This window comes from Cydia splendana, chromosome 5, assembly GCF_910591565.1.
Source record: "Cydia splendana chromosome 5, ilCydSple1.2, whole genome shotgun sequence".
Classification (NCBI taxonomy): Eukaryota; Metazoa; Arthropoda; class Insecta; order Lepidoptera; family Tortricidae; genus Cydia; species Cydia splendana.
In genome coordinates, this window is record NC_085964.1 from 23,305,958 (window position 1) to 23,332,480 (window position 26,523).

The 26,523-nt window shown below is 36.5% G+C and overlaps 1 protein-coding gene across 1 annotated transcript; it reads left to right on the forward strand.

The window, feature by feature from the left end:
- Positions 1–94: 94 nt before the first annotated feature.
- Positions 95–24,881, forward strand: LOC134790977 (sodium/potassium-transporting ATPase subunit beta-1-like). The gene is made up of 7 exons (XM_063762014.1): positions 95–323; positions 14,489–14,617; positions 15,619–15,735; positions 16,379–16,476; positions 17,378–17,482; positions 17,847–17,991; positions 20,681–24,881. The coding sequence occupies exons 1-7, from the start codon at positions 173–175 to the stop codon at positions 20,821–20,823; spliced, it is 888 nt and encodes a 295-aa protein (XP_063618084.1). The 5' UTR covers positions 95–172; the 3' UTR covers positions 20,824–24,881.
- Positions 24,882–26,523: the final 1,642 nt, after the last annotated feature.

The following is a 26,523-nucleotide window of genomic DNA, read 5'->3' on the forward strand; positions in this document are numbered from 1 at the left end:
ACTACCATACACGTGGTGCGTTCACACACCTAAAAAAAACAATCATTCATAATAACTCTATGGGACTTAAGCCATTTTGGATTAATAGCAGCGTATGCGCATACAATTTAGTAATCGCATCTCAGTCGAGTCCCGAACGCCGAGAGAGGTGCACGTGTTTTAAGTTTTCAAAATGGCGGGTAAATCGAATGGTACGGACGTCGGTCATATGGCCGAATGGGTCCGCGCACCACCCCCTACGGGGCCATGGCTTCACAGAGTTGGAAAGGCCATTTATAATCCTGATGAGAAGAGTTTTTTGGGACGTACGCCGAAACGGTGGGGTAAGTTTGATTGAATGTAAATATTTATGTGAAGTTAGTACCTTCATTTAATGTTATTGTTTTGCATAGCATAATGTTTAAGATAGTGTTACTTTCGTTAATGTGAAATTCATTGTCTGTTTTGAGCTTGCCGTAAACTCTAGATGGTTCAGTATTTATTGACAAGGTGCTAAGTTGATTATTATTATTTAAGGGATTTTGATAGATAATTTGGTACCTAAGTTACAGCTAAAGTTGATCTCAAGTCATGTTTTTAATCGTGCCCTATGTATAAAAAATATTAATATTTTCTAGTTTTCGTAGACATCAATACGGTAAACCACAGTAATTATACCTACTGAAATCGAATTCCTTCAGCCATGATTATGCGGTTTGATGTTGTCTACATTATGTGGTTTCATAAAATCGTTAAAAAGTAAATTCAAATAAATCCATTTTTTGTAACAAGGAAAAATAACTTTTACAACTCAATATTTTTGCACAATATGTTTCACTAATATGCTTCTTTATTAATTCAGTAAGTATAAATAAAATTAAAAATAAGTTAGATTTTCTATTAATTCAGCGCAAACGAATACTCGAAAGTAGATAAATGCGAAAAAAATTATGTAGTAATAATGTGTTACTTAATGAAATCAAATTGAATTTTGTATGAAAAGCGAACCACCTTAACTTAAGGCGACGGTAGCGGTGGGTAAAATTTCAGATTCTGTCAATTTACCCCATTTCACACACAAGCGCACTTCACGCACACTACCTCACTTTACTGGGACAGGTCAGTGACCCATCATGTTTTTTTTTAAGATTGGACTTTTAGTTTAGTATTGACCACTAGCCTCCTTTGAGGGTAAAAGCGTTCCATTGAAAGATGAAAGAGAAACAATGCATTTAATCTTGCTTTCCTTGTCTGTTCATGTCACACGTGACGTACTTACCTATTTAATTAATTTGATTGTTGACTGTTTTACTACCTAATATTGCTTTGTCGAGATACGCCTTTTGTACAATTAAAGCGAATAAAACTAGATGTCATTAAGTCAGATGTAAAATGTTATTTACTACTCTATACGGTTTTTCATAAGGTGCAAAATCCATTCAATAGGAATTTAAATAAATAAAGTTTCAGCAGGGTGGCAATTCCATTTTGGCGGATAAAGCGAAACAGAATAGTTCTATCGAACCTGCTTACAAATTTTCACGAGAATCAGTTGAGAAATGTGATCTGCAAAGGAGAACATACAAAAGCATTTTTGCCCAAGCTGAAACGGAGACCTTTGCTAATGCTCGGCCAATGATGGTTTAGGTACACCTATAAAAAATGGTTGTCCCTGCTGTAATTTTAATATCTTTATATTTCAACGGTATAGTTTTGCCTTCAAAAGTAATCGGTATCGCTAAACAATAGCGGTACCTTACTACTTATACGTTCACGAAATCGGTATCTGCATAACTTGATTGTTAGTAAACTAACCTGAAAAATAATCTCAAAATCACCGAAACATTTATGTACAGTCACCTGCAATAATATGTTACGTCATTAGCGCCAACTTTGCCTCCAGGGAAACTTTGCCCAAAACGACAATTTTAAACAAATTCGTTAATGTAGAAAAAATTATAATAGTTATGGCCACCCTGCTATTTTTAGTAGAAAATAGGTTATATTTCTGACAAAACTATATACCAAACTTGTGCATAACTTGACTTGGGAATTTAGAGTTTGAGCGAGTTGTCTAATATAGGGTATATTTCGGCGGGCAAAAAATTGATAAATAATAAATGCAAGTAGAAAAAATTGAGAACCCTTTGACAAATATTTCCGGGTTTGAGTTATAACACATGAAGCATAGATTATGTCTATTGAGATTTAAACTAAAAAGGCCTAAATACACAAAAGTTTTAGCGGTGGGCAAAGTAATCCGGTAATTTGGCATCTATACCAACATTGCCCACCACCAAAAACGGATTAGGGTTGTCACTTTCATCTAATTTACCCAACTTCGCAAGTAAAAGAAGGTTATGTTTGTACACTAAAATAAGTTTATAAATATATTCTGTATTTAATTTGTCACGGGCAAAATAATCAGATCCACGGGGAGACTCAGAACAGTGCCGCGACGCATGGCACTTTCATGCAAAAACCCGCGAGTAATCGGCCCGACATACTACGAGTGTCTACCCGCTGAATTACGAACGGAAACATCTGACGAAACATTTGAACGTCAACTGAGAGTCCTTTTATTGGATAATCCACTTTATTCTGTAAATGAGTATATGACCCTGACATTTTAAATTGAAAATTGAATCGTATAAATTTGACATGTTCTCAGTTATTGATTTATGTATATTGTAATATGTACCTAGTATTTTATTTAGAACATGACGATCATTAAGAGATACTCGTACTAAGTTATTACCGTATTTTGTTTTGACATGAATGGATAAATTGTTGACATAAGATTAATTATTGCAAGACATTTTTTTAATTTGTATGTATTAAATAATATTATGTAAATATGAATGACGATCATAATATAAATTCGTGTAGATTAGTCTAGCATAATTTATAATGTAATTTAATATTATGAGAATAAATATCTAAATTTATCTAAAATCTAAATCTATCCTTTATTTAGATGTTTTATCCCGTTAACGAATGAAAAACACAACAAAAATCATATTTTTGGCCATTAAACTATTGTAACAGATTTTCTCAAAAGTGACAAAAGTGACCCTAGCCTTTGTAAAATGCTTAGGCGAGCCTTATTTGGAAATGGGCAAAAACGGGTAGGCAACATTGCCCAGCAAATTTTTTTTAAAGTTTTTACACTTATCGCTAAGTTATTAACAGGGAATGGTAGGATTGCCCAAAACCTTTAAGTGATCCTTAGACATCATCATCATACGAGCTGTATTTGAATACCAAATTGACGTGGGCAATGTTGGCGAAAACCCCGGATATCTTTGCCCGCCCTCTAAAACGCAAAAAAATGAGTAAAAACACACTAAAAAATATTTTTTCTTTTAAATAAACTGATGCGTTTGATCACAATGGACGTGCTGAGCAAAAAAAGTCATATGATGTGATGTTTTTTGAGAAATTCGTTTTAAAAAATAAGCGGGCAAAGTTGGTGATAATGACGGTACCTACTCTTCGAAGGCCGCAAAAATATGTGACATGGTCTTATGGTTCTACAAATAAGATCGTGTCAGATATTTTTGCGGCCTTCGTTGTGTAACATAAATTGCAGGCGACTGTACATTTGGAATAATTATTTTATTTAGTTTGAACGAAAGTTTCAAGTTTAGTACGAAAATACTTCAGATATGCAATATGCACAAAATGTAGACCTAATCGAAATAAAACATTGCTTTTTATAGGTAATTTATAAAACATTCGATACATAGGTATACATAACAATAACTAGAGCGCTATTGGCCTGTAAGCTTCATCTCGGTCTCCAAAGCCGCAAAAACTCGCTAGTACTTAGTGCTGGTCTAGCCGTTATTTTTTCTTGAAGATTTTCAGAGAACAGCACGTACACGCATTATACATATAGACGGAACGAACCGCATAATCATTATCATTTATTCGTCGCAATCCATGGTATTACAGATCTAGGTACAAGACTTTCAGGTATTACTTATACGAATTACATAACTCTTTCTGTTAATAGGCATTATTTTAAGATAAAAGTTCTATAATATAATACAAGATTACAATTGTCATCAAAATTCATTGACGTACAGAAGTCAAATACGTTTTTAAACTGACGCAAAATGATACCAGCATAATAAAAATTGATCCCAATCAGTAAAGATGAGTCTTTAAACTTTTTTCATTTTAAGCGAGTTTTGAAGGAACATAATACTTAAATTCGACTGTAATCGTATTGTTTTAAGATAGTTTACTGCGGTTTTCAACCATTATAACAGCAAATCAAATTTAAATGAGACGCGAGCTGATATTTATGTACCCTATTTTTTGAAATACAATTTATCTACTGGTATACTTTCTCGTGTGCGTATATATTTTAATGTCAATATAATTGTCAAAAGCAAGAAAATCAAGCTGTCATTTTCATTTGAAGAAGTACACGTGTGCTCCGGTGTAGCCCCAACGGGCATCTGACTTGAAGAAGAATTTTGAGTGATGTCGTCAATGTATGGAAATTGTTCGAAAGTTTACATTTGAGATTGAATTTCTGTGTAAGATATAAGAGCCTCGGTAGAGAGTACCATTTTGTACCATTTGGTGTTGAAACTCTAGGTCCATGGGGTCCCAGCGCGCATAAGTTGTTCGCAGAAATCGCGAAGCGTCTGGTTGACGTAACTGGTGACCGAAGAGCTGGCGGCTACCTCGCACAACGTATCAGCATTGCGATACAGCGAGGAAATGCCGCCAGCATCCTTGGTACAATGCCTCAAGGGCCTATTTTAGATTTAAGCTAGTTATTAATTTCGTTTAGTAGTACCACTGTATATATATTGTATGTAAATAAATGTTTTAATTAACACAATATAAAAAAAAAAAAAAAATTTCTGTGTTGTCTTTGTGAGTAAAAATATAAATCGATAATAAATTGGTAGCTGAATTATCTAGCTTTCAGAATCATACAATAATTCAATTACTGTCAAAGACAAAATTGTTTTGCTTCTGTCTCAAACGGAACTGCATATTTTGTTTTTTTGATACTTTTAGTGTCGATTTGTAGAGAATAACAGCAAATTAAAAATACAATGGCATGAAGAGTCGGTACACGGTTTCTTCGTGAACAAATTTACGTGTAATTTAATGCAATTATTAAACATTTATTGAACAAATTATGGTTACAAAGTGAGGTCTAAATCGAAAACGTCATATACCGGCCCCTTAATAGCTTCCATCCGCTATGCTTTTGCGAATGGGCGTTAAAACTTTCACACCATTTTCACCCCCTTCACTTCAAGTTAAATTTATAGTTATATTTCAAAATATCGTCTTGCCGCACGAGAGGTTATACCGAGGTACTTAAATGGTTCCCTTCCATTTTATGTCGTGGCCGTTGGTCCACCTTTTAACTTACTTTTAACCATTTATACAACTTAATCTTATAGCCGGTCCACAGCCCTTAAAAAGCACCCCTGCTATCGTTGAATTCGTGTAAAACTTGTTTTTAATCCGGTTCACTCTTGCAAAATGTACCTATTAACTTTTTATAAATACATATTTAAAATGTGATTACAAAATTGCATTATAAATAGGTGTAGTGCTGTTTTGGGACAAATCGAAATGTTATGTACCTAACCTACATCTATCATTCGTTCCATTCGCCGGTTTTTAATTTGCTAGACATAAAGTAGGTCTCGAGTCTCGAAGTGGTCGGCTAATAAGCTATACCTTCCAATTTTTAAGAAAGGTACTTAACGAAACCGGGTTAGTTATGAAAATTACAAATAATACGTATTTAATAAGCAAGAAACACTATCTAGAAAAACTTCTACTGTAGCAACAATAAGGTCAATAAGTTAGCTGAATAGACTTGAAAGCGTTTCAGTAGCGTAAGTGCCTGACCGTTGATCATCTCAAATCTCTCCAACTTGTTTTTTTCGTTAAAATAGTTTAATTTCTTTTTCTTTATAAAAAAATCGTGGAGACCGGATGAATGCTCGAACGTCAGCCAAAAAAAAACCATCAATCTGATGGTGCAACGAATGACAGACGAGGCGTCCCTAAATTACGACTCACGACGACTTGCACTTTTTAGAACCATACTTTTTATGTAGCCCTCAAATCCAGTGGTTGGATTACCCTCTAAAACCAGTACGAATGCGGACTCCGCCTTGTAGTGGAGCATCACGGGGTCGCTATCAGCATTACGACCGTGTGGACTGGTGATGGTTCCTGGACAAGGCCGTCGCCAGCTTGGGTAGTTCGTATGGCCGATGGCATATCGCAGCTGCATACATAAGTAACATTCAGCTAAATCGCGATATGTTTTGGACCTACACTAACCAAGTTTATCTGCAATTTGATCCGGTGTATAGCATTGCAGCTCGTTTCGCTCGGCTAGCGTTTGTGCTACTTATGTGGGATGTTGTTTATGTATGCAAAAGTAAATATGCAGGTCTTATGTTCTAAAATAGGAAGAGGATCTCGATATTTTCCAGGCCATATTAATCTTCACTTGTAACCAAATAACTGTTAGATCTACGTTAATACTAGTCTGTATCTTTAGGTATTTAAATAAAAGTAAACAAAATCTACCCTCAAATGGCTCCTTCAGCCAGTTGAGGGTAGATGAAAACATTACATGATCAAATAATGTAGGTTTAAAGTCAGGGGGCCGATTTTTGAATTACTATCGTTCGATTTCGTCACTCGGAAATCGGTGGAAAACGGTGATATGCTAATTTTTGAAATACGAGCGATGGAAATTGAGAATCTAGTGGTATTGACCCCTCGTTTTCTATTCTATTAGTAGAATTTAAATGCCTAGTAGTGGAGATATTATTGAACAAAATACAAGAAATCGAGCGGTCGAATTTCAAACATCGGCCCCCAGGTCGTTCAGTGACTGATCCAGGCGGTTTTGTATTTGGTTGGTTAACCAATAAATGTTATAACTACCCGAAAATGTACAAATTGTTTGTTTACTTTTATTTAAATACCTACCTAGAGATACAGAGATAGATGAAGTGAAAGTCGTGTGTGAGATGCGCGTCATTCACCAAGAGTACCAAAACAACCATCAATGTCATATCAAAACCATCACAAATTGCTACATTAGAATCTACCTCCATCGAATACTTCGCTACATTGTTGCTAATTATGCAATGGATGTAATCAATCATTAGGTACAATAATGTCATAATGGTCAATATGGTCATGCTCATGTCGTGTGCGCAGCAGATTAACCAAGCCTTTGATCATTGATTACTATCGCTCACAATGATCACCGAGCATTTGCATGTCATTTATGTAGACGTATAATGCTCCATTGCGCTCAGATTTTAAACAACAGGTACTTAAACTCACGGCAACTAGTAACTAAGGGGTATCCTTACGTACTTAATGTCAAAAAAAATTGGTAAATTTGAACTTTAATAGCTATCAATAGAGTTGAATATTATAACTGTCATAATGCGGCAAAGGGTTAACTTAGATACCTACTAATAAAATGATGGTTCGGTTTCAGAAACTACTACTTAATCTAAGCCGTGTTTATTGTATTTTAGATGCTAATATCTACCATTTTATAGCATTTTCTTTCCGCTAATAATTTGGGTACCTAAAGTTTAATCCATTTGGCAAACCCATCCGCGAACGCTCTAGCTGTGAAATTACCTTCCTGCCAAGGTTTTCTTTTGGATTATGGATTATTTAATCCTTCAAATCAAAAGTATACAGATTTATAAACGGCGACACCCATGTGACACCCTGGAATTGCAAGCGCCTATAAAGCTATATAATAAGCCTTACCATTAGGCGGGCTGTAAGTACTAAGCTTGTTTCTTACCGGAAAATATAGGAATAGTAGCTTATTAATAGGTTTAAAAAAAAGCAGTGGTGGCCGAGTGGATATGACGTCTGACTTTCAATCCGGAGGTCGGGGGTTCAAATCCTGGCTCGTACCAATGAGTTTTTCGGAACTTATGTACGAAATATCATTTGATATTTACCACTAGCTTTTCGGTGAAGGAAAACATCGTGAGGAAACCTGCATACATCTGCGAAGAAATTCAAAGGTGTATGTGAAGTCCCCAATCCGCAGTGGGCTAGCGTGGGGACTATATAGCCCAAGCCCTCTCGCGCATGAGAGGAGGCCTGTGCTCAGCAGTGGGACGTATATAGGCTGAAATGATGATGATGATGATGAATAGCTTATTTAAAACAGTTTGAAATAGGCAGTTAAATGATGATGTATTATGAAAGCAGAAAGTTATTTTAAAACAACAAGACAATCGGACATTCCACCTTATCTTACTAGCCGTTATCACTTCCAAAAGCAAGTCAAAACAACATTATTAATTATGTTAATGAACTATACACCTAAGCTTGACCAAGGGCAAGAAGACAATGTGGTATTCATAATGTCACAGTAGGACGAAGTGTGAAATAAAAACAATAGATAAAGGTGATGTTTATTTAATTAATATTTGTAATTAGCGATCCGCCCAGGCCTCACACGGGTTACACAAAACCTTAACAAATTATACACCTAAACCTTCCTCAAGAATCACTCTATTGATAGGTGAAAACTGCATGAAAATCCGTTCAGTCGTTTTTGAGTTTATCGCAAACATACATATAAACAGACAGACGCGGCGGGGGACTTTGTTTTATTAGGTGTAGGTAGTGACGTTTAGCCCCTCTCATCATCATAGTTTAAAAAGTAATGTTGTACTCCAATAGCCCTTAAAAACGGTCACAAGGTAACAGTAATAGGCAGATAACGCCCTAGTGCAGGAAATGATTAATTATTCTATAATTGAAATGAACTGCGGACGTCATATTCATATACCTATAGTTCCTAGGTACTGTACTAGTGGGCAATGCATGCAGGGGCCGATTTGACACACGTCCGATTCATGTAGGTAACAACTTTTACTATGGGGGCAGCCCCGAAATTGCGAAAAAATCAGCTATTCTATAGAAAACATTGACTCTGATTCACCGAAATGTATGAGCGATAGAATTTTTTTTTGCGATTACGGGGATACGGGGTTGGCACCATAGTTAAAGTTGTTCAGTATGAGAGTATGACCTAATAAGTACATAGGTATTCACCCCTCAGAGTTTGGTCAGTGATAACAAAAGCACCCTGTAAAAATATCTATCGTCCACAGAAAACCGCCTGAAAAAGGGGTTGGTCTGTGCTATCGTCACATGTATCGTGCGGCGCGCCATATCTTTTGTTTCTTTCTAATTTCTGGCTTCAAACCCCGTCTGAAGCCATTTGGTTTTCTTTGCATTGTACACACAGCTGCAAAAGGAAAAGTGGATACCTACCCACATTTATGACTAGTTTGACCAAGAAAAGTCTGCTACGATTTTGATAGTAGTGTGTGTGCTATCAAAATCGTTGCATATTTGTCTTGGTCTAACTCTATGCACTTTTGCAAATCGCTGTCAGCTGTGATGTCAGGTCATTCGTATGGCCACAGAATGAGTTATACCTATTAGTACTACCGTACAGAAAGGTCACTTCCTACTGCAAAACCGAAGTTAGACAGCGATTCAGGGTCGAATCATGATATCCCTTTCTAACTTATGGCACTATCCCTTTCGGCTATTTAGGGTTATCAAAATTCAAGTCATTATCTTATCTGTGGTCGTGCACGCAAAGGGACGTCAAGTTGTGTCTAATAATTGCTCGGAGCAATGCTGAGCCGAATGGAGCCGAGTTTGCCCGAAGTGTCACCCCACTGACACCGCTACAAAAGTGCATACTTACCATAGAAGGTAGGATCGTATAGAAGTGGTATACGCGTGCCTCCGTGAGGGACAAAACATACGCAAATGCGACACTGTGATTGGTCGAATTCATTTGTTCCCCACCATTATCCATACTAAAAAAAAGGTGGGGAACAAATAAAATGTGAGACTGTGACAAGGACAAACAATAATAGCTCTTTCGCTGCTACTCCTACTGAAAAATACATAAGACTATCCCGTTCTGTCAGTTACCCCCACCACTCATGCCAGATCCAGGTATGTCCTAGATTCATGATACTTACCCACTTTATGACTGTAATTTATTCGTAAAGTGGATATGCACTTTAGCAAATCGCTGTCAGCTGTGATGTCAGAGCCTTACCATGAAGTCCTTATTGCGATTCTGTTTAGGACCTAAACTGAATTGCTAAGGGACGGAGTTATGCGACTTATATAGCTTCGTCCTTTAGCAATTCAGTTTAGGTCCTAAACAGAATCGCAATAAGGACGTCATAGTAAAAGGCCCCAGGTCATTCGTATGGCTAATCGGTCTGTCGGGAAGTGGGGGAGGCCGGCCTTCGGCCCCACCGGGCTTCATAAATCATAAGGCGTCCTTACCTACAGCGGGATGGAAGGAAGCCGAGACGGGATGTCATTTATTTAATACGTAGGTGGTTAAAGATAAGGACGTGATTCAGCACTGCTGCCGACAAATGGTATAAGACTATAGGTAGGTACACTGGCGTTCAAAAGTGCATGTATTAAGGCATTACGGTCGACATCTATCTATGCACTTTTGAACGCCACTGTACCTATAATACCTTCAGTTATAGTTCGTTTTTTTTAGCATTAGAAAGAACTTGAAAGAAGGTAAGCGATCTTGACATGCCTTTTAATTGAAAAACGCCTTTTAAAAATCAGTAACTATTACTTATGAAAGCAGAAGAATATAAATGATCGTATTAGATTCATAATTGTTACTATATTTGCCGTAACTTATTTAAAAAGGTGTTTTTCAATTAAAAGACACATCAAGATTGTTTACCTTATTTCTAATGCTAAAAAAACGAACTATAGGTAACAATTTAGGTAAATTTATCGTTATTATGAAATGAGGAGTTAAATATCCGGATGGAAGTGTAGGTGAATTGTAGGTACAACAAATCCATTTAAATATTTCAATTGCTTTTAACGCCCTAGAGCCGATACGTATCACTGTCTGCACACTTTATAGATAAACAATGACCCACTTTCAGAGCATGAGAAATGAAAAAAAAAAAACATTTGCTCTTCTAAATATAATTTATTATACAAGTAAAATGTTTGACCTCCGAAAGTTTTGTGAGATTATTTTAGTCTCCGAAAACACAAATGTAAAGGTAACTTCTATTTTTACCTAACCTCTGTCCGCTTTGGTTTTTAACTGACTTTAAATAAAGGAGGAGTGCCAAATCTAAGCAAAACTTTAAAAGGTTAAAGTTGATAGAAAAAAATCACAAAAAAAGTCTCAATTGTTTATCGTTTAGGTACCGTGCATACTTATAGTAGTAAAATATTAGTATAAAATAGCGTATGTAGCCGAGGATTTCACTAGCAAACTTAAACAGAAATATAACTACTTTCAGAGATATTGAGGCAAAACGTCAAAACCCGCGCAATCGCGGAATCTTTCCTCGCAAGTTTCGCGCGGCGCGCCCTATATTTTGTTCCTTTCTAAAATCTTGGCTTTATGCCCCCTCTTAAACGCTTCGTAAAACTACTTCTTCTTGTAAGTTTTACTTGCGTACCAAAGCAATAGCTATCTAATAAATATTAAATATGTTAGAATGAGATAATGACATTCATCTCTCATTCTGTAGTATAGCTGTGTCCCTTGCTTACCATAGAGTAATATAAGTAAAGAAAGAGTGGTAACTCCATACATCAATTTTCATACCAAAACCTAAGTTATTTCTTAGTCGACATCTAGCGTCAAGTAGCGGAATGTATCAGTACTGCTAGTCGACAATAGATGTCGCGACGAACGAAAACTCTAATGGTCATCAATTTTCAGCTAATATTATAATTGGATTAACCGGAACTCTATTCCAACTCCTGCTTTTAATATTAGTTGTTTGGCAGTACAATTTTCGTTAGTAGCGACACTAGTTGCGGTACTGATAGTTCCACTACTTGACGTTAGATGTGGACTACGAAATAAGTCGCATTTTGGTAAGAAAACTGATGATATGGACAGAGATATATATAACTCCGTATAAGATAAATAAAGTCTAAGAAAAACGTGCCTCGGAAATGAAGAAAAAGTCATTCTCGAATAGATGGCGCCATACCTTTGGCCTATTCTCGGCTAGATGGCATTGACGTCACCGTTTGATATTTAACAATTTTAACACATATTATCAGTGAAAGAACATGGGTCAGTATGGAACAATAAGAATTAAAAATCATTTACCCGTAAACATATTTTGATTAATTTATACATTTTCAATTTTATTTTAAGTTTTAATCGTATGTCGATAGATGGCAGTAAATGTACCGTGACTACAAAATTTACTTTGGCAATAGCCCTCTATACTATCTATTCTCTTTGATAATATGGAGTTACCACTCTTTCTTTACTTATATTTCTCTATGCTAATACACAATCTATAATACACGCATTGAGATCAGGTTTCTATACAAACGGGGCCGGGTCCGAACCATTGAGGCTGCACAATGATTGCCGCCACAAGGTCAGGCTTTGTACCATTCTTAGGGTTATTTTGAATAGTCATTCAGTTCCCGTAACCTTTATATAAATGTTCGTTAGGTACCGTCTGCAAAATAAACTAAACATTTTTATATTTTAATCTAATTAATTCATAAATCATTGTTTTGTAGGTTATTAAATTGAAATTTTGAAAGTCTGAGATATAGGTATATGATAAATAGGCCTGTGAACCACACTATTTGTCATATTGTAACTATATACCTACTCAATATACATACTTTAAATGGGTTTTATTATTATTGTCAATTTACTATTTTAGCCATAAATATTATTTACCCATTAAATAATTAAATATCTATCTCCTAAACTGACCTGGCCTGACCAGTAGGTAATATGATCATTGTCAAGAGGGCGCTGTTATTCTTATCTATAGGTTGACAGTTCAGTATAGTATGAAATAAATAGTTCCAGTAAAATTCCGCAACATGGCGCGTGATCAGTGATCACATATTCCTGGTCAGGCTTTCTTTAACATCATTCTAAGTTATCGTATAAGGCCGCGGATTGCGCTAGACTGTGTCCTATTCTAGTACATCTAGATAATATAATATGTACCTGCTTGTCTGTCAGATTATCCCACGTTGCGGTTACTTGTGAAGATGTATATCGGTTTCAATCCGTTGGTGACATACACATAGCTAAGTGGCGTAGGCGCGGTTACTTATCTACTTAAAAGTCAAGATCATGACCAATCATTTTCCGTTCCAAGGGATAGCGACTGATCCAGATTCTTAGAGTTTAGAACGTTAGTTAACAACGGGAAAATTATAAGGAGTCAGATCTACTTAGAATTGTTTTTGTATGGAGTGAACCATGACCGAATTTTTTGTCTCATGGAACTTATATTACTAGTTTTAAAAAGAAAATTATTTTATCAAAAAGAAAGTGTAGCCACCACGGGCCAACCGCATCGACGCGTCTATTCCTGGCGGCCGCATTTAGCCGCTCCCATTACTCGCCACAAATACGTCAGGCAATCATTTATATTATATTCTTCTTATGATATTAGACGACAGTCATATTACAGTTTTGTATATTTTTTTAGAGGATTTTTGGTTATATTTTCGTTTTAGGGACTAAAGTTTTTTTCAGCTGTTGGATACATTTACTTTAATACGTAGGTTTATCATCGTTATTATTGTTGTAATGATTAAACCATAATTTACTAACTGTACATAAAATGTACCTAATTCTTCGTTTGTCTATTTTGTTTTTATTTTTTTCTTGTAGGGATAAGATCGCCTTTGTAGGTACATTTAAGTTGACGCAGTCGCTTGTACTATTTGTGAGGGTACTTTTGTTTTACTTGATGTATGTAGATATTGATTTTAATTCATAATTCATACTAATTTATTTGCAATAAAAAGAGGTAACAAAAGTTGGTACATTATATTTGTAAGAAAGTCCATCCTCTTAGCCGTCCTTCCGCTTCTTGTAAACTTACAAACTAGCCTAAATCTAAATTATTTTATTAAATATTTTTTTTATATATAAATTACAACAACTTATTTTTACTGATTATTAGGCTTACGTACGAGGTATATTTATAGTTGCTGATTGAAGATTGAAAGGACCTTTTAATTTAAACGGCCCCAAATTAATAAAGTCTATCAATGGCATGCATTCCATTGACCATTACATTAAGTGGCGACTAATAGCGTAAGGTGTATTCGGGTAATTTCGGGAACTCTCAATCCGTTGTTAAAAAGAGTCTCGGGCTCCCACGTTTCTGCTGAATAATTTAGACTAAGGGGGGCCACAGATTACCAGTTCGCCGGACGATATTATCAGCCTGTCAGTTGTTCGGAACGTTTTGCGATTAACTGACAGGCTGACATCGTATGGCGAATTGGTAATCTATGGGCCCCTTAAGATGATTTAAAAGTGTATGTTGCTGGGCTAGCTAGTACTTGAATAAAGAATATTTTTACTTTGACTTTGACTATGATAAATATTTAAGGAAAATCTCCAATATTCCAGGAATCGTGATAACATTCTACCTGGTGTTCTACGCGGTGCTGGCACTAATGTTCGCTACCTGCATGGGGGGTCTACTCCTCAGCCTGAACAAGGACCGCCCTACCTACACACTGGATCAGTCTCTCATTGGTAAGTGCATATCCACCACCTACTATCTAGACTAGCGGCGGTAGCAGTGTCGCATTTTTATCGTTTGTCACCATGCCTGTCACGTTCTAACAAGTACGTAAGTGCGAAAGTGATAGGTGATAAAAATGGAACCACGCTGCGCCCGCAGAGGTCGAGTCAACCGCAGTATTAATTACCAGTTTTAGGAAGCTCAAAGGAAAAATGTTGTTTCCAGGGGTCTAAGAACTCCCAAGTGTTAATTTTTTGGGTCACTCGTAGAGCCGCAATTGCTCCTCAAAAGAGCGGCAACCCCTGACTTAGAAGTTAGACCTTAGACTAGATGGTACTAGACGTACACGCAGATAAAACGCCCAGCCGGGTGTCTGGCTCCCATGATATATGTATTTATAAACAAAAGCAAATGTATGCAAACAGTCTCAATGCACGCTGTTCAAATTCCTTATGCTTGACGCTACGCTGTACCTACTCCTCGTCGAACGCTCCGCTGGACGCTCGCCATTGAGGCTGACTGAGGCCACAAAGGCCACAATTTAAACAAAATTAGAATATTTCTGGATTCTTTCTCTTTCTCTCTCACGTCACGTGATAAAATGCTTTCGAACAAATGAAAATCGGACAAACATGTTTCAGAACGTTCAGTTTTTTTTTTTTTATTTTTTTTTTAATATTAAGGACATTTTTTACACAAATTGACTAAGCCCCACGGTAAGCTCAAGAACGCTTGTGTTGTGGGTACTCAGACAACGATATATATAATATATAAATACTTAAATACATAGAAAACAACCATGACTCAGGAACAAATATCTGTATCATCATACAAATAAATGCCCTTACCAGGATTCGAACCCGGGACCATCGGCTTCATAGGCAGGGTCACTACCCACTAGGCCAGACCGGTCGTCAAAAGGTTCTCCTTTCGTTTGCTTTCATCTCAACGTATGGTTTGTTGAATATCGGAGATATTCAGCACATTAAGGTTTCTAAGTATTTTATTTCAGGTTCAAATCCAGGTGTAACAGCGCGCCCTCTATCGGTCACGGGTGAAATAAAAATCGACCACAGTGATGCGAACTCTACCAACGAGTACGTTGACCAGCTGAACGAGTTTTTTGCGCGTAAGTTTAGTTTTTAGAAAAACGCCACATTTTGTTTAGGTTTTAAACATAATTTGCGAAAATTTGTAAGCCAGTCGACTGTTATAATCGCTTATTTCGCTCACGTAACATCAACTTTAAGGTACGGGGTTATATTTTGGGGAATTTATACTAAAACTTTAGAGTGCTCAGTATCATGGTCGTATTTTTATCACTTGTCATAAAACGTGACAAACATCGAATCTTAGCCCTGCAGAGCTCAAAAAAGTGCTTACGATCAGTATGCGGCATACAAACCACGGAATCTTGTAAAACCCTACTTCATTTAAGGTAAATATTCTCAAGCTTCCCCGTCTTTATAAATACGAAGTCGAAGTATAACTCTATTAATCAATTATCCTATTTCCTTAGGTCATGAAAAATAGCATTAGGTACTAAAGCTTGTTGGAATGGCACGGTCGGTCTCTCTTAGACGGTCTCTAGACAAAAATCTCTCTCCGAACTTTTGGATCCAAGGGACGCAGGTGCAGCCAGGATTCTGCTACCTTTTCGCGAGCTTAACTACTGTATTGAATTTGACACATTTCGCGGCCTTACGGGTCCGGGTTCGGCCCGCGGGCCGTAGTCTGGAGCCCGAATCCATAGTCTATGGTTCTTGTTGCAGCGTACGTGACCGACCCGCTGTACGGGCATGGGGAGTGTGTGCCCGCAGACAACTTCGGATACCCGGACACTCCGTGTCTCCTCCTCAAATTAAACAGGGTATGTTTAAATTAATGTCATTGAACTGAAAAGTTTGTAGTTGTTTTACTATTTTTTAAAGACGTGTTGGTTTGATCCTTGCTATTTTTTATTTTAAATCAACTTCTAATACGAGGAATTTTCAATTAGTTTCGGATTTCTCCAAAAGGAAAATATGAAAGGGTCTCAATAGCTAGTCTTAAGTTATGTTTTGTACATATACTAACACTTTTATGGGCTTTGCCTGAAATAAATGATTTTATTATTATGTCTGTCATTTACATAATCTCGGGACCATGAGGTCCCGGACATTTGATAGGCGTGCGTGGGGCCGAAGCCAACACGTAGAGGCTCCTTGTAAATAGACAATTTACTCTGTGATGTGACATTAACCTACTATTATTATAGCCATTAAGTCAAGTTCAAGATTTGATATTGGGATCCGAGGGAATTGTTGAAATATTAAAATTGTAACTAGGTACCGGTAAGCATCATTTGGTGACGTGAAATTCTTAATAACGACCATAAAATGATGCCATGTCACATTGTTTTTGAAGTCGGTTAAAATCGAATCTGTCGAATCTGTATGGTTCCAGATGGGATTAAAGAGAATAGAAATATAATAAAGACAATACAAAATAGAAGAGAGGAGTACTAATTGGACATCTGCTACGACACGACCTGTTCCTTAAGAACATCATAGAAGGAAAAATAGAGGGAAACAGAAAAAGAGGAAGACCGAGAAAAATTTTTCAACCAAATAAAAGAAAAGGTTCAGGTCGTGTCATACCAGAAGGTTAAGGAGTTGGCAGAGGACCGGACGAGTTGGAGATTGCTCCACCGAGAAGAGAACAGCTCTTAAATATAAAGAAGAAGACCTATGTATGCTATAGTGCTGATAACATAGTCCTGTGTGTTTCAGATAATCGACTGGGAGCCCCATTATTACAACGACGCTGCCAGTCTGCCAGAGGACTTTCCTACGGAGCTGGTTGATCACATCAAGAATCTGACAACTCCAGCAGAAGTAAGTCGCGTATACTGCGTACTACAAGTTTTAAATCGTTTTGTCTTCATAGAGAAAAAGTAAAAAATAAAATAGGAGTAAAGAAAATCCTCGCTTTTGAAATATTAATCTACCTTTCCTATAATAATATAAACCAAAAATTATAGGTACATGTAACCTATATGTGAAGACCATCCATTGTCCTCAATCGAATAATGGGTAGTGAGTCTAATTTAGCATGCAATATTTGATCCGAAAATACATACAAACGTTGTAAAAATTAAAGCTTGTAATATTTAACAATAGGTAAATGCATTAAATAACGGTGCGTCAAATTCCGGGTTGGTCGATCTTCTAATGCCCAATACTTAATTAATATTTCCAGCGTTCCCGGGTGTGGGCATGGTGCTGGGACGAGAACCAACGAGTGGAACTGGAGTACCCGTGGGGACGAGCTCTACCCGCCTTCCAGACCTACAAGGCTGGTGCTACGCATAGGAACCCTATAGTTGCTGTCAGGCTCAAACAAGGTATGAAATTTATTCAATTACCTTTATTTACCGACGTTTAGACACAGGTTTCACTAGTCGTGGTGGTGAGTTAATAAGTATGTGTTTAAAACGCGGAAGTTTTAAATATTAAATATTACAAGGTATCTAAGTACGAGTATACTGTGAGGTGTAGTGTAGACCTCGCGAACCCCCACATGGTTGCACCATTTTGTAAAATTTCCAAAATGGGAATCGACAAAAAAATTCTACATACGAAGTTGCTCACAAAATTTCACGAGTATCGGTGAGAAATGCGATCTGTAGAGACCATCCAAATATACGAAAGCATTTTTATCCAAGCTGACTCAGAGACCTTCGCTCCGCTCGGTCGATCATTGCAACGTTTGTCTAATGTGGATGTTGTGGAACCAAAGAATGGTTCATTTAAAGCCCTTTAAAGTACTGGTTTTCGACATTATTTAGGTAGTAATGTGTTTGAAATCATATGGTTGCAATATGTGCAGCTCTGTTTGGGTTAGTCAACCCTGCTCAATTTAGACCTATAGCGCTTCTCCCCGTCATATCAAAGATCTTTGAAAAATGTATGTCAAATCGCATATATACTTTTTTAGAAAAATACCATCTGCTAGATCAGAACCAATACGCTTTTAGAAAAAAACATTCCACTGTTCTTGCAGCCTACAATTATATCCAAACAGTCGTAGAATACTTGAGAAATAAAAAACATGCAGTGGGACTACTGTTAGATATGTCGAAGGCATATGACAGAGTTTCACATACAATCTTACTAAATAAGTTAAATGTAATCGGCATACGCGGTAGGGCACATAAATGGATGAAATCTTATCTTACAACAAGACAGCAATATGTCGAAACAGAACATATAAATAACAAATCTGGAAAACTAGAACGTGTAAAATCCAATATACTAAATGTGGACAACTCAATACCCCAGGGAAGTGTGCTAGGATGCGTATTGTTTCTGATCTACATAAACGACCTTCCAAAAATCACAACTCACAAGATAATAATATTTGCCGATGACATATCTCTATTATTTCAATGTCCAGACAATAACTGCAACTCTTATATAGAACAAACATTTAATTCAGTAACGCATTGGCTCCAGGACCACAACCTACTAACTAACAACGACAAATCCAAAATAATTCAATTCCGACCTAGACAGAAACAACCCCTAAACCTACATTCTGTGTCAACAAATCTAAACATCGAAGAGGTTACTGATTGCAGTCTATTGGGCATCACATTGGATAGTCATTTAAATTGGAAAGGTCAGATAGAAAAATTAAAAAACAAACTGTCGCGGTTTACCTATGCCTTGAGCATATTAAAAAGCAGTACCAGCTTCGAATGCGCGTTAGCAGTGTACCATTCACAGGCAGTTGCATGGCTGCGTTATGGTATCCTATTATGGGGCCATAGCACCGATATTCAGCAACTTTTTGTAATGCAGAAAAAATGTGTCAGAATCCTAGCCAATATCCACCAACCAAATAGCTGTAGACCTTATTTTAAAAATCTGAAACTTTTAACCCTCCCCTCTCTTTACATTTTAGAAGTAGCCATATTCGTCCACAAAAATATACACCTTTTTAAATTTTGCCAAAATCCCAGACGCAAACAGTTTTTAGAACTACCGGAGCCGATACTAGAGATCTACAAAAACGGCCCCTATTACAGGGCTATTAAAATATACAATAAAATTCCCGCTTATTTAAAAACATCATACAACCAATTTGCAACAAATCTAAAAAGTAAGCTGGTCGAAAAGTGCTACTACAGTATATCTGAGTTTATGGAAGATACCTTCTTATAATTATAAGTATATGTAAGTACGAAAACACATTTTAGTTAAAAAATATTAAATTGATTAAGTACTCCTAATTGTTACCTACTCTTAATTTACTTTAAGTCATGTTATGCTTGTCACATAAAATTTATAATTTGATTTGTTACAAATATTTTTGCGATACCCTACCAGGGTCCATGTGCCTGTATGTTACTATGCAGTTTACTTGTATGTAATATAAATATGTACATTGGATGCAAAATAAAGATCTCTATCTATCTCTATCTCTAGTATATTGAAAGGCGGAGGAGGCTTTAATAAGACTTACACAAGGCGGTCTGTAAGTACCTACAACCAAGGGCGTCGTCGCCAGGGGGTAGCGGAGGGAGTCAGCTGCCCCCCCCTAGGGAATAAAATTTCTAACTAAATATATGCTCCTCTCCCTCCCCTTGGCCATTGGCCATATCAACTCCAGCCACCGTGTATTATTATTAAAATTAGATTTGTTGTTTTTGCACAGTATATATTTTTCTAAAATTATGTTTTGTAAAAGGAAAGTTTACTACCTATTATGTATTTACATTTATATCTATTTAGTTTCTGATAATAACTTTAATGTTAAATTTAGGGTAAGCTTTAGAATGATAGCAACTTAAGTAGGTGCATAAAATTGTATAAAATGAGCGCTGTCTCGCCAACAAACTGCATTCTACGTAGTTTGGCGAGTAACTTTAAAATTGATTATGTATATATTATGTGCCTTTAATAAAAAAAAAAAAAAAAAAAACTGCCATCCCCTAGCCCATCGGCCATATCAAGTGCCTCCCCCTAGCCCATCAGCTGGCGACGCCCATGAGTACAAGTGATGTATTTAATCTTGTTATTCTGTTCCAGTGTCCAACAGCACGGTGATCCGCTGCCGTCTCCTCGCCAAGAACATCATCTACAACAAGAGCTTGAAAGAACCTTCTGGCTATGCGCGCGTCATTATAAATGTTGTGAGCGGAACTCCATCGAACGGTGAAACTATAGAGTAGGCTTAAAGCTATAATTTATACCAGTCAACGTATGGTACCTATATACTCTACACTTGATAGGGTCACACTTCCTATACTATATCTGTAAGATAACCTAAAAGAACATTGTTTTTTAATGTTGTTAGCCGGTGGGGTTCTTCCACCGAATGGTGGAACCACAGAGCAGGCTTAAAACTACGATTTGCACCAGTCAACAATTATCCTCGAACCCTAAATGGGTACAGCTATTCAATTCCTAATAGATCTATAAAATGCTCATGGGAGCCTGGGGTCCGCTTGGCAACTAATCCCAAGAACTGGCGTAGGCTCTAGTTTTTACGAAAGCGACTGCCATCTGACCTTCCAACCCAGAGGGTAAACTACACCATTGGGATTAGTCCGGTTTCCTAACGATGTTTTCCTTCACCGAAAAGCGACTGGTAAATATCGAATGATATTTCGTACATAAGTTCCGAAAAACTCATTGGTGCGAGCCGGGGTTTGAACCCGCGACCTCCGGATTGAAAATCGCACGCTCTTACCGCTAGACCACCAGCGCTTCTTGTATACGCGGGTCACTATATAAACCTAAGCAGAACCCCGAATTGGTAATGACAGAACAAACTTAAAACGACGATATACACTCGTCAACATGTAAACTCCTACTCAAGATGGGGATACTTATACACTACCTAATAGATCTATAAAAGAATCTCGAAGAGTCGGCGCAGTAAACTGAGTAAACGCATGTCAATATAAACATAAACGCAAGCTGAACCTTACCAAACGGTGATACTACAGAGCAGGCTTATAGCTACGATTTACACCAGTTAACATGTAACTTCCTACTCAAGATGGGGATACTTATATAAGAATATAACTAGGACACAAATGAAATTATTTTAAGTATGAAATATTTAGTAGAGGGGAACATCCGAACATTTTGACCAAGCTGAAACGGAGACCTTCACTAACGTTCGGTCGAAAATAGGTATTAAGTATAAAATAAAAAATAAAAATATACAAGGCAAATTGTCAATAGGGGGTATAACTGCAATGTTCTGCTGCCAGAGTGCAGCACTAAGCTAGCTAGTAAACCATAGACTGCCATAGAGTAACTTATACATACTGTGCCTTAAACTGTTTTTTGACAAGTTTTCACAGACAATAAAATATGACATTGATGCATCAAGGCGGTTTGTTAACAAGGGCCTACCGTGAAACGCGAAAATCGAAATTTAGTTATCTGCCTCTTTAATCTCTTTATCGCTCGAATATGTAAGAGTGATAGACAGGTTAGATAACGAAATTTCGATTTTTTCGTTTCGCGTTAGATCCCCAGATTGTGATGGATAGTGGTAGTGGCGCCCCCTACGCAGAGTTTTGCGTAATATTCCCTATTATATCAGATACCCACCATACACCACCATTTATTTTAAGGCTGTTGTATATTCTGTCTGTTGTTGTTGTAATTCGATTTATTAGCAAACCAACTTTAATTATTTCGTTATGTGAGTTATGTCACTAGTTTTTCAAATTAGCATTTGTTTATTTAAATAAAGTGCAAGCTCACAGTATTACACCTATTCACTTACATGCTAGAAAAATAAATAAATGTCAGGAAAATTACAAAAAAAAAACATACAAACAGATATATGTCAAAAAAGGTAATATTTACAATTCAGTCAATGAATTGCATTATTTAAAATTTTGAAAATGTCTAGCAGTATTGCATAAGTATGCTAAACTATAGATGGTCAAGCAAATCTTGTCAGTAGAAAAAGGCGCGAAATTCAAATTTTCTATGAAACGATATCCCTTAGCGCCTACATTTTTCAAATTTGCCGCCTTTTTCTACTGACAAGATCTGCTTGACCAAGTATATTAGCGAACATGTCGGCATCTGCGCGACGAATAGAGCGTGCGTGGCAGGGCTATAACCGGGAAAATCGAAGTTACTTTAGCAAATTGCGGGCATCTTTCTCTGTCATTCTAATTACGCCCTCATTGGAGTAAAAGAGAAAGATCCCCGCAATTTGCTAATTTCGGTTTTCGCGGTAGGCCCCCAGGAGCGTCCCTTGCGTAGCATGTGCGAGCGGCAGGCCGCTGCAACAGGCCTGGCCGTGGTATCCACTACCCCCTTTTTCATAAAACTTTACGGGCCTGATTTAGTTAAATTATGTTTTATCCCTTTCTTACAAATACATAAGTCAAAATGACAGATAAAGACAAACGATTATTAGCTAATTGAGGTTTGTAGCGCGTTTATGAATAAGAAAACTAGTGTGTTCGCGCGAACTGTACATTTTTCTCTCCTGTGGGCAATAGTTAACAGCTTGTGGGCATGTAAGTAATGATTTTATCATAGTTCTCTAAATAAAAGGAGGACCTTTTCACGTGGATAAGGGTTAAATAAGAAAATTAACCTTTATAGCCCTTAACTCTTGTGTATGTCTACAGGAAAGACATAACACAGTGATCTGTTTGACCCAAATCTAAGTAGGTAAGCATACCAGAGCTTAATGTTAAAAATAATTTCCTTTGGCTTTTGAGTTATCAACTTTGTGAGTTAAAAGAGAAATATATAGTGTTATTTCCAGCAAGTTTGTGTAGATAATTCTGGATAATTCGCTCTTTAAGAAACTATCATTATCGCTGCAGATAATCTTAGTGTAAAATAATGCACGACAACCTCCTGGTATTTTTTTTAAACGGGTCACTCACGTATACGGTACTTTTCTGTATTTAAAATAAATTATTTTACACCATGCATGAAATAAAGCAACAGAAGATTAATAGAGAAACGTAGACAGCAGTTATTTTTACACAATTTCTATTTTAAAACCAGTATAAAACAGTAAAGAGTAGGTAATTTGATTGTGACGTTACATGCTAGTGTTTTGTTTTATATAAATTCTATGTATAGTACCAAAATCGTTTTGACAGTTCGAAAATAGTAACTGATTTGACTATTATTAAGTCGAATAGCTCGGCATGTTTTGATCCAATTTATATACAAGGATCCTCTTCACGGAGCTTTACTGGGAACCGATTTTTGAAATTCGACCGCTCGATTTCATGTATTTCGTTCAATAATATCTCCACTACTAGGCATTTAAATTCTACTAATAGAATTGAAAACGAGTGGTCAATACCACTAGATTCCCAATTTCTATCGCTTCTATTTAAAAAAATTGCATTTCGTCATTTTCCACCGATTTTTGAGTGACGAAATCGAACGATCGCAATTCAAAAATCGGCCCTTAATAATACGTGAGTGAGTGACCTATTTTAATAATTTTAATATGTTTGAGTCTCACGGGAGTTTTATAGTGAAAATCTCCTTGAATTTGGAATTTTGTCCCACTTAGTACCTTGTCACAGTAACAATCAATACTTACCATAAAATGTGCCTATAGTTCGTTTTTTTTAGCATTAGAAATAAGGTAAACAATCTTGATGTGTCTTTTACTTGAAAAGCACATTTTAAAAATAAGTCACGGCAAATATGTAACAATTATGAATCTAATACGATCATTTATATTCTTCTGCTTTCGTAAGTAGTAGTTATTGATTATTAAAAAGCGTTTTTCAATTAAAAGGCATGTCAAGATCGGTTACCTTCTTTCAAGTTCTTTCTAATGCTAAAAAAAACCGGGCAAGTGCGAGTCGGACTCGCGCACGAAGGGTTCCGTACCATAATGCAAAAAAAAACGAAAAAAAAGCAAAAAAAAAAACGGTCACCCATCCAAGTACTGACCACTCCCGACGTTGCTTAACTTTGGTCAAAAATCACGTTTGTTGTATGGGAGCCCCATTTAAATCTTTATTTTATTCTGTTTTTAGTATTTGTTGTTATAGCGGCAACAGAAATACATCATCTGTGAAAATTTCAACTGTCTAGCTATCACGGTTCGTGAGATACAGCCTGGTGACAGACGGACGGACGGACGGACGGACGGACAGCGAAGTCTTAGTAATAGGGTCCCGTTTTACCCTTTGGGTACGGAACCCTAAAAACTAACTATACTTTGCGAACTGGGTATTTGTGCATTTATACAGGGTGGCTAAAAACAAGTGTATTCAATCAATCAATCAATCAAAATATACTTTATTCATGTAGGCCTAGCAACAAGCTCTTATGAATCGTAATTAATCTTAATCTAATTATCAGAGCAATTTATTGATGTTAATATTATTCCATAATAAAATTGGATTATTATACATATCAAATTTAACACTAAAAATTTCACAAAAGGATCGTCAAACATTAAAAAGATTGTATAAAAAAATACTAGTCTAGAATTTCTAGAATAAAATCTAAATGTCAAAAAAAAAGCATAAGTAACAAAAGAAGTAGATAGTATTACATCGGAATATCCATTTCCTCATCATTAATCAAATATGCCTAATAAATAAATAATCATTTCGAATAACAATTAATCCCACGTTGTAATATCATTCATGTAGTCTTGTGTGGTATAATAAGCTTTAGAAATAAGTTTACGCTTTACATAATTCTTAAATTTATTAATAGATAATTCAGTAATATGGTTTGGAAGTTTATTATAAAATCTTACACAATTACCCATGAATGATTTTTTAATTTTATGGAGCCGAGTGAATGGCACTGCGAGCTTATGTTTATTTCTAGTATTAATATTATGAATTTCACAATTTTTCCTAAAATTTACAATATTTTTATGTACATACAGAATATTCTCATAAATGTATTGACAGTGCACTGTCATTATGTCAATTTCCTTAAATTTATCTCTAAGTGAGTCTCTATGGTTCATTTTGTATATTGCTCGAATAGCCCTCTTCTGCAGAACAAAAATGGTATTTATCTCTGAAGCACCGCCCCACAGTAAAATACCATATGCCATAATGCTATGGAAGTAACTAAAATATACTAATCGAGCTGTTTTCACGTCAGTTAACTGACGGATTTTGCTCACTGCAAAAGCTGCAGAGCTCAGTCTATTCGAAAGAGTAGCAATATGGGGACCCCACTGGAGTTTAGAATCTAAAGTTATACCAAGAAAAACTGTACTATCAACTAATTCCAATTCCTCATCCTTCACAATGACACTTGTTTGCACATGCCTTACGTTACTACTAGTGACAAACTTAATACATTTAGTCTTTTTCTCATTTAACAATAAATTATTAACATTGAACCAATTTACTACTTTTGAAATGGCATTGTTTACATCATTGTAAGCTTGTTGCTGTCGTTTGACTTTGAAAATAAGTGAGGTGTCGTCTGCAAACAATACTATATCATGGTGGGTCTTAACAAGGAATGGCAAGTCATTTATGTAGATAAGGAACAGGAAAGGCCCCAATATTGACCCCTGTGGTACACCCATAGAGACCAATGACCCAGGTGATCGCTGTCCATTCACATCGACCCTTTGTATTCTACCATTTAAGTAGGACTTAAGTAAATTCAGTGCCGATCCTCTAACTCCGTAATAATGAAGTTTCCTGATTAATGTTTCATGACAAACACAGTCGAAGGCCTTAGATAAATCACAGAAGACACCTAAAGCATCTCGTGACTCCTCCCAGGCATCGAAAATATGCTTAATTAGCTCAACACCGGCATCGGTTGTTGAGCGACCCCGTGTAAAACCAAACTGCTTATTATGCATCAAATTATTAACGTTAAAATGTCGTACTAATTGAGAAAGAACTAATTTTTCAAAAATCTTG